Genomic DNA, 10,272 nt, shown 5'->3' on the forward strand with positions numbered 1-10,272 from the left:
TACACCAGCAATGAACAATCCAGAATGGAAATTAAGAAAACAATTGTGGCCGGGCATGGTGGTACACACCTATAATTCCAGTAACTTGGAGGTTGAGGCAGATTTGAGATCAGCCTCATCAATTTAGCAAGGTCTAAGCAAGCAAGATTCTATCTCAAAATAAAAAATAAAACAGGCTGGGGTTATAGTTTAGTGGTAAAGCTCCTCTGAATTCAATCTCCACTGCTCAAAAAAAGGAAAAAAAATTGTGTTTATAATAGCTTCCAAAGATTAAGATATCTGGGGGAAAACTTAACAAGGTAGTTGAAAGGTATGTGCAATGAAAACTACAAAACCTAAATAAATTAATGGATAAAGATCCCATGTTCATGACGAAGACATTATTTATTATGTTATTAAGAAGGCAGTACTTGGGGCTGGGGTTGTGGCTCATTGGTAGAGCACTCACGTAGCAAGGCCCTGGGTTCGATCCTCAGTACCACATAAAAATAAATAGATAAAGTAAAGGTATTGTGTCCAACCACCATTAAAAAATAAATATTAAAAAAAAAAAGGCAGTACTCATCTGGGCATGCTGGCACTTTACTGTAATCACTGTTCTTCAGGAGACTGAAGAGGCTCACAAGTTTGAGGCTAGGCTTAAATATTAAAAAAAAAAGAAGAAGAAGAAGAAGAAGAGTTAGGGATGTAGCACAGTGTTAAAGAGACCCTAAGTTTAATTGCAAGACACAACAAAAAAGTCACATATTGTATGAGTTCATTTATTTGGAATACTCAGAATAAGAAAATCCATAGAGGCAGAAAGCAGATTGATGGAATCCAAAGTTGGGGGTAAGATGGATACAGAATTTTTCTTTGGCGATAATGAAAATGTTTTAGAACTAAATAGAGATGATTGAACAACACTCAATATATTAAATGCTACATAATTGTACACTTTAATGCCATGCGCAGTGGGGCAGACCTGTAATCCCAGCAGCTCTGGAGGCTGAGTGAGGCAGGAAGATCACAAGTTCAAAGCCAGCCTCAGCAACAGTGAGGTGCTAAACAACTCAGCAAGATCCTGTCTCTAAATAAAATACAAAATAGAGCTGGGGATGTGGCTCAGTGGTTGAGTGCCCTTGAGTTCAATCCCCTGGTACCCCCTGCAAAAAAAAAAAAATACACTTTAATATGGTTAACTTATGTGTTATGTGAATTACCTCAATAAAAAAAATACTGAAAGATCGTGGAATGAGATGGACATCATTACTCTAAGTACATGTATGACTGCACATATGGTGATACTGTACATTGTGTACAACCAGAGAAATGAAAAATTGTGCTGCAATTGTGTACAATGAATCAAAATGTATTCTGTTGTCATATATACCTAATTAGAATAAATAAATTAATTAATTTTTAAAAATACTGGAACTGCTAGACTGGTGGTATATGCCCGTAATCCCAGCAACTCAGGTGGCTGAGGCAGGAGGATCACAAGTTTAATGCTAACCTTGGCAGAGCCTACGTGACTTAGCAACACCATGTCTCAAAATTTTAAAAATAATAAAATAAAATTTTTTTTAAAGACCTAGAGATGTAGTTCAGTGATGAAGCCTCCCTGAGTTCATTATGATACCTAAATAAATAAATAAATAAGCAGGGTGGTGATAGTAAATTTCCTTAAATCTGAAGGAAAGCCTAATTCATGACTCAAAGTCATATTTAGGAAGAAATAGGAAAATACTGATAAATTAAGTAATATAAACATTTTAAGGGCTGGGGTTGTAGCTCAGTGGTAGAGCACTTGCCTAGCATGTTTGAGGCACTAGGTTCGATCCTCAGCACCACATTAAAAATAAATAAATAAAATATAGGTATTGGGCTGGGGTTGTGGCTCAGCGGTAGAGTGCTTGCTAGCATGTGCGAGGCCCTGGGTTCAATCCTCAGCACCACATAAAAATAAATAAATAAGGGCTGGGGTTGTGAGGCACTGGGTTCAATTCTCAGTACCGCATATAAATAAATAAAGATCCATCAACAACTAATAAAAATATCTAAATAATAAAATAAAGGTATTGTGTCCAAATACAACTAAAAAAATAAATGTTTTATATATACATAGTGTCCTTCTACAACTAAAAAAAATTTTTAATTTTTTAAACTGCTAGCAACATCATAAGCAAAGAAAAAATATTCGCAATTCTATATATTATATCATCCTGTCTTTCATTCCTATAACTAAGTACCTAAGGTAATTAACTTATAAAAGAAAAGGTTTATGTAGTTCATAGTTCTGAAGGTTCCAGTTTGAAATTAGGCAGACCCATTGCTTTGGGCCTCTGGGGAGAGGGTACCAAGTGGCAATGGCAGGAAACATGTGGCAAGGCCAACCACTTGCCTTATGAACCAGGAAGCAAACAAACAAAAAAGGGGAAAACAAAAGAGACCAGGAACCTATAATCCCATTCAAGGATATATTGCTCAGTGATCTAAGGAACTCCCACTAGGCCCCATCTCCTAAAGATTCACAATGTCTCTCAGTAGAACCACCCTAGGGACCAAGACTAACCCATGGACCTCTGGGAAACATTTATCTGTATTCAAATTACCATATTCAAATCCTATATAGTATAGGATTAATCATCTCAAATACAAAGAACTCTTATATTTTAAGAAGCAAAGACAAAAATGTGATTTTCTTTTCTTTTTTCCTTTTTTTCCTTCTGTGGTCTGGGGATCAAACGTAGGGCCTTGCATATGCTAGGCAAGTGCTCTCCCACTGAGGTATATTAATAGCCCTCAAAAATGTGATTTTAAAAAATGGACAGTATAAACAGAAAGAAATGCAGATGACCCTTGTGCATGCAAAATTATGCTCAACCTTGGTCGTAAGCAATGTGCAAATTAAACTACATGGAGATATTACTTCTCACCCATCAAATTGGGAAAAATGCCATATATACTCACTTAGAAAATCTTGTGAAACAAGAAATTCCACACATTGTTGGTGGAAGTATAAAATGATAGTGTATTATCTGTTTTTTGTTTGTTTGTTTGTTTGTTTGTTTGTTTACATTGGGGATTGAACCCAGGGTTATTTTACCCACCGAGCTATATCCCCAGCCCTTTTTATTTTATTTTTAATTTTGAGATGGGACCTTGCTTAGTTGCTGAGGCTGCCCTCAACATGTAATCTTCCTGCCTCAGCCTCTTGAGAATGATATAATCTTCTTTTTTAAAGATTTTTTTAATTGCAGATGGACACAATAGCTTTTTTATTATTATTATTTTAATGTGGTGTTGAGGATCGAATCCAGTGCCTCACACATGCTAGGCAAATGCTCTACCACTGAGTCATAATCCTAGCTTGATATAATCTTTATATAGGTAAAAATTGTAAAAATATAGTTGATCTAATAATCTACTTTTAGAAATTAACTGAAATCTATTCTGAAACTAGTCTTGTACAAGGTTGAAATATTACTTATATGAAGTTATTTATTATGGCATTATTTATAGTGTTGAATGTTGGAAACAACCCCAAAGTTCTTCAGTACAAGGGTGGTTGAAAAAATTGTTCCATCCACTCCATTGAATACTACTTACCTGTTCAAACTAATGAGGAAAATCTATATTATCTGATATGAATTAATGGCCAAGATATATTTTAAGTGAAAAATAAAGGTACAGAATAGTGTTAATAGTATGCTACTGATTTTGTAAGTAAAAAGAAGAATAAAGAAAAAATGTATTTATAAAAAATGCTGTAAGTATAAAAAAAAAACAACTAATAAAAGTGGTTACCTTTAGATGTGACAACAGGGAATGAGTCTGAAAGGCGTGAAGGAATTACAACTGTTCTACATGTGCCTTTATATAGCTTTGACTTATGAACCTAAAAATGTTTTCACAATATATAATCTAAGTCAGTGTGGCTCAGTGGCAGAGCGCTTGCCTTGCACATGTGAGGCCCTGGGTTCAATCCTCAGCACCACATAAAAATAAATAAACAAAATAAAGATATTGTGCCCATGTATAACTGAAAACACATTAAAAAAAACTAAATCAACAAGGAATAGATCAACAAGCAAATTCTAAATAGAAAACAAGAAGGGAATTATCTAAACTGTACAGTTGTAGCTCAGCACTCTACTGCTGAGCCACAACCCCAGCCCTCTTAATGTGTTCTTTTTTTTTTTTTTGATGCTTATTTTTTTCTTTTTTTTTTTCTTTCTTTTTATTTTTTTTTATTTTATTGTTGGTTGTTCAAAACATTACATAGTTCTTAATATACCATATTTCACAGATTGATTCAAGTGGGTTATGAACTCCCATTTTAACTGATGTGACACAGCAATCTGTATACGGGGTAAAAATGGGAGTTCTTAATGTGTTCTTAACAAAAGTATTTAACCTAAATCATCTAAGTAGGTCTTTTATGTCTAACTTCCAGTTTATAGAAAATACAAGGATTAATTAAATAAGTTAAATGATTTTATGAGGAAGTAATCAGGTAAGTTCAGGACATAGGATGTGACACTCTGCAATATAATTGTCCTGTTTTTTTCAAAAAGTTATAAAGGAAAGTTGAACTATTTGAGACTAAAAGAGATTTTAGCTGGGCATGATGGTGCACACCTGTAATCCAGTGACCCAGGAGGCTGAGGTAGAGGATTGCAAGTTTGAGGCCAGCCTCAGCAATTTAGTGAGACTCTCAGAAACTTAAGTAAGATCCTGTCTCAAAAAATTAAAAGGACTGGGGTTATAGCTCAGTGGTAAATTCCCCTGGGTTAAATCTTCAGTACCAAAAAAATAAAAACAAAAAATAAATTAAAAAGAATTTTTAAAATACTTTTTTAGTTGTAGATGGACACAATATCTTTATTTTGATATTGAACCCAGTGCCTCATACATGTGAGGCAAGTATTCTACCATGAGCTACAACCCCAGCCCAAATTTTAAAAATTTTAAATAGAGATTTTAAAGGAAAAAAGAAAATCAATGCATAATTCATGTTTTCTATGTTCCTGCTATGAAAAGACATTTTGGAAATGTGGGAAAATTTGAATAGGGACTGGGCATTGGATGGCATTAGGGGAATTATTTTTACTTTTGTTCACATTATTAATGGTGTTGGGTTACATATGAATAATTCCTTATGTTTTAAAGACTCATATTTAAATATTCAGATATAAAATGTTTCGTAATATCTATCATGTATTTAAAGAACACTAACATGAAGAAATAGCAAAAGAATAAGGAAAATAAGCAAAAATGACTAAAGTGTTAAATCTAGATGAGTGGGTATTAAATGAGCTAGCCTTTCAACTACTTTTAAAAAATATATTTGGAAAAGTTTATAATATAGGATTTTTTAAAAAATGATTCTGGTTTAAGTGAAGGGTTCCTAGGATATTTTAATTCTCAGTCCAAGGAATAGTAAGTTAAATTTTGAGAACCTCTGGCTCTTGGATTCTTCATGTGCCTTTTGTTCTTCCCTCTCTCCCCTCCACCTGTGCAGCCCTCTTTGACTCTATGCACAGCAACCAGGCCTCAGATAGCCCATTTTCCCCACCCCGTACTCTTCATTCACCTCCCCTGCAACTTCGGCAGCGCTCTGAGAAGCCCCCTTGGTGTAAGTAAACCTTTCTAACTGCCTGGACCAAAACCATGAGGGATGGAGGGATTGGTGAATAAGGGACCTGATGCATGAGAGGAAAGATGAAGGTTGAAAGACCAGGAATGATCATTCAGGATGCAGTTGTATCTGCTCTTTCCAACATGGAGGGAGGATCTGTTTGTGCTCTTTCTTCACCTCTGTCCTCCAGGATCCCTCTATCTCGTTGGATAGGCTCCTCAAAGACAGTGACCCAGAGGCCCTTTGGGGAAAAAAGGATAGAGACTCTGTTCTACTCAGATACGCTTTTAGTGTCTCTACAGCTTTCTTCAGTAAAGAGAACTAGGAGGCAACCTAGATACATAGAAAATTTGGGAGCAGAATACTACAATCTGCTACTCATTTCTATATGTCCCTTCTCTCAAGTTGTCTGTTCTCAATTCAAGTCAAGGTGCTGCTTTTTCCTTGCTTGTCTTTATTATCTCTAGCCTGTCACTAATTACTCTTGGTAACAACATGAACAACAGAGCCACAAGGAGTTACTAGGGTGATAGGAGGGAGGAGGAGATACCAGTGGTCATCAGAAGCACTAGTGGAAAAAAAAAAATTCTTTCCTTATCATCCTGCCTCTGGGGAATAACTGGAACCAAACATGCCTTACATTATTTTACTTGGATAGGCCTGAAGTAGATTTATATTTCAGCAATGGGGTTTAATAGACATAAAAATTTGCCTTTCCTCTGATACTCTGTATGAGGAAGAAACTTTGCTGACAACAATAATTCTTCATGATCTTTTGATTGCCCTACATGCACCTTGCCATTGCCCCTTTTACCTCTCTCCTGGTGAGTGTATGGGAAATCTTATCCTTCTCCCTTTTTGTTTTGCCTAAAATAAATCAGACTATTGGCTGGCTATAAAGTCTACTTCTATACTTGGGGAAAACTCAGCTTACATCTTTTCTTCTCCTTTCTTTTTTTCTTCCTGCTATCAGACTTTCATTGCTAAACTTCTCCTTTGTGGTCTGTCTGTACCATAAATAGGTTGCATATCTTGCTGGCCCTAAATCATGTTCCTCCTTTTTTCTACTTGAAGCATTCCTTCTCTATTCCTTTACAGAAGAGGAATAGCTAGCATATTTTAAATTCAATGCCTGATTGAGCCTTTGCAGACTCAAGTTTTCCAACTTTCCCAGCTTCTCTTTGATTATGCTATATCCCGGTCTCCTTTTTCCAGAATCTATCATGGCATTTTAATATATAAAATACCCTCAATAAGTACAGTATTTACAAAAAGAAAATAGGTTAGTAGTCTCCTATTAGAGGTGAAAGAAGAAGTAGAGATTGGGGTTGGAATCATCCCATAGTGTGATTGAAGATCTTCATGTATAATATTGTCAGGATCTAGAAAATTAGTTTTTATGCTTTCTGTATATATGATATGTGCAGTCCTGTAAAATTGCATATTCCAAGGCTTAGAGCATCTTAACCTTGGTTCCAGGGATGGGTTTCAGAGTAGAGACTGTGAACTCCAGGAATCATATGTAAAGACGAATGTGAATATTTGCATACGTCCATTTTCCTGAAATATAATTCATTACCTTCCTTAGAGCCTCAAGGGGGCCAGTGACCCTCAGAAAGGCTAATTAAAAACTTCTTCCATTTGAAGATTCTGCAGCAGTCTTTCATCTTTGGGTAAACCATTTCTTTCCAACGGTTCTGATTTACAATTTTTTTCTACATTCTTTTTTGCTTACGTATCTCTTGGAATATAAACAATGATGTGCTGTGCTTCAGAAATATATTGAATACTTTAAAGAATGATTCTTAACAAAAGATGTACATCAGATTCAACTGGAAGTGTTTCAACAAAATGATATTATCCTCATCCTCCCTGCTTCCCTCACCCATGCCTTTATACAAAACTAAATTAGAATCTCTGGAGATAGAAACTGGAAATTTGTTTTTAAAATTTTTTTTCACAATTTTGATATGTAAAACTAATTATGAACCATTAGGCTAACATGTACATATGCATCTAAAGTGGGAATAAGGAGCCATGGGAATTTGGAGTTGAGATGAGAGTATATTTATGAAAGAACCAGATGAAATAGCCCTCGTTATTTTCTCCTGAAGTCTTAGATGAACCTTAGTTCTATTCATATAGTAACCATTAGACCAGGGTGACAATTCCTGAACTGGGCAAATTTAGTATCTATTGAATTTGGAATTCAGTTCCTCTTTCCCCAGATCCCAAGTAGCACAGGCCATCCATTCTAGCATTTGAACTATGCATAGGATAGAGCTTACTCTTCTAGCTTGTCTCACTTGTTCTCCTGACTTTGCTTTGTAGACAGCAGTGGCCCTTCCAGTACTGTGTCCAGTGCTGGTCCCTCCTCTCCTACTGCAGTGGATGGCAACTCCCATTTTGGCTTCAGTGATCAAACCTCTCTAAATGCATATGTGATGGAAGAAAGTCAAGGCCTTGGGCTGTTCCAGGAGACGCATGGAAATGAAATACTACAAGAGTTCCCCATTGAAGGGCAGCAAGAGCTTTCTGAACTACACCAGTCCCCACAGGAGCCACCTGTGGGAACCAGCCAGCCAAGAGGCCAGGAAGTTGTTGAGAAGGTCAGCCAGCCATGCCAGGTGATCCCTGATATCAGCCAGCCATGCCAGAAGAACCAAGATACTCTTACCCACACATGCCCACCATGCCAGAAGGCCAGTGAACTATGCCAGAAAGACTCTAAGGAAGTTTGCCAACTTTGCCACAAGAACCATGATGATGTGAGCCAGCCATGTTGGGGGATTTCTGTGGAGGTTGGCAGCCCACTCCATAGGGTCTCTGTAGGGGTTGGCGGCCTGGTCCAGGAAACCCTTGAGGAAGTTGGCAGCCCAATCCAAGAGATCCCTGAAGAGATCAGCCAGCCATGCCAGGAGTTCTCTGTGGAGGTTGCCAAGTTGGCCCAGGAGGCTTTTGCAATCAATCTTTTGTCTCAAGACATCCCTGAGGTTGATAAGCCACTTCAGGATCTCCCGGGGGAGACTGATATGCAGGCCCAGGAGATTCCTGAGGAGGTTAGTCAGCAATCTTGGGTGATCCCTGAGGTGATTGATCAGCTGCCTAGAGAGGATGCTCCCCAAATGCAGTGTCTGTCTAGTGATCTAAAGCCAGTCTCTAGCCCATGACCAGCATTCACTCCTTCCACCAGCAACATGTAATTGATCATTTTCTCATTATTGGTGTCACATTATACCAGCTATTTGAGTCAGAAACTTGTTTTGTTGGCTAACTCACTGATCAGAGTGAGGCCTTGGCTCACAACAGAGGTGCCTGAGGATGCAGCCCTCTTGGCATGAAGCATGCCTGTGCCAGGGCTGAGCTTGGGGAGGAGCTAGTTTCATGTTCAAAGCAGCCACTGGCTTCTCACTTAGCCATTAGACTTGAATATGATTTCCTTGGGATAGGCTGGTCTATCGTTATCTAACCTACTCTTGATTATCCCAGGAAATCTCAGATTGTTAACTGCTGAAGACACCACTGTGGACAGGAAATGCAAAATGGGGGACTCCAGGGTCTTTTCTTTTCTGGGGAAATATTCAAAACTTTTTCAAGGTACCTTAGACCAGATGTGCATTCAGGGGTTCACAACTTCTTAAGGTACCTTAGATTAGATGTGCATTCAGGGGGACTCTATTAATCTCAGGTGGGCCCTGGATGGTCATCTGAAATGTCTGGAAAATAGAGTTCCCTTCCCAAACATTGTCATGGCCACTATTCTTCAGACTGGGCTTATAGGTATTTCCATATCATCTCCAAGTGATCCCTGTACCCCAGTTCTCCTCCTCTGGGCAATTATTTTAGGAAAAAATAGGTATTAGATTGCTGTGCAACTTCAGAGTAACTACTTAAAATGCTCTGGAGGAGTTTTGGCCAATCTGTGAAGCTGGGCCTCCTTTTGTTGTGGGGCTATTTGGCTTAGGAGATGCTGTAGTAGAGAATCAGGTTCTATTTTAAGCAATTAACAGAGATCAATATTGTACAGACATGAGCAAAGATTTTATTTATATATATATATATATATATATATATATATATATATATATATATGTATATATATATTTATTTCTGTAGTTTGCCAGGGACAGACTGGCCAAAGACCAAACACTCCAGGGTCCCCAAGAAGTTTGTCCTCATATCATGTATCTTTAGAACAGATGTGATTATGAAGCTTTTCCCAAAGATCTGGGGATGGGAGTGGGGGTGGGTAGGAGGGGTAATGCAGTCATTGGAGTTGGGCCGGAACATTATGAGTGCTCAATAAATATGAAAGAACGAAAATGGTGATGGTGGTGGTGATGACTTTGTGAATTTAAGAATGAATATGACTGTTAATCTGTGTCTGTGACTGAATCCGAATCAGTCAAAAGCCATTACAGTTTAGCAACAATGGGCCATAAAAATGTAGAGCTCTGGCATCCCAGAAGGTCCCTGGAGCAGTCAGCCTACCATCTCAAATGTCTTTAATGAATAGACTGCTGGGTAGTGGGAGTGGAGATTTGTGTTGAGAAGCACCAGAGGGTACTTGACCCTTGGAGTCTTCGTTTTATTTTTCATTCTGATGACTTGGAATGAATGTCAGGAGGACTTGATATAAAGAGGCCATG

At 37.7% G+C, this 10,272-nt stretch overlaps 1 protein-coding gene across 20 annotated transcripts in view; it reads left to right on the forward strand.

The window, feature by feature from the left end:
• PPIP5K1 (diphosphoinositol pentakisphosphate kinase 1) overlaps window positions 1-9,839 on the forward strand; it is a 44,325-nt gene extending 34,486 nt beyond the window's left edge. For 2 of the 20 annotated variants that reach the window (XM_081292071.1, XM_081292064.1), the window contains 2 exons: window positions 5,507-5,620; window positions 7,955-9,733. In XM_081292071.1, the coding sequence (XP_081148197.1) occupies window positions 5,507-5,620; window positions 7,955-8,793 (953 nt within the window). In that variant the 3' untranslated portion in view covers window positions 8,794-9,733. Of the gene's footprint in view, window positions 1-5,506; window positions 5,621-7,954 lie in introns of all 20 variants that reach the window. The other 18 variants (XM_081292075.1, XM_081292055.1, XM_081292056.1 and 15 more) reach the window with 14 other exon arrangements.
• Window positions 9,840-10,272: the final 433 nt, after the last annotated feature.

This window comes from Spermophilus citellus (genome assembly GCF_964194105.1).
Source record: "Spermophilus citellus genome assembly, chromosome: 4".
NCBI lineage: Eukaryota > Metazoa > Chordata > Mammalia > Rodentia > Sciuridae > Spermophilus > Spermophilus citellus.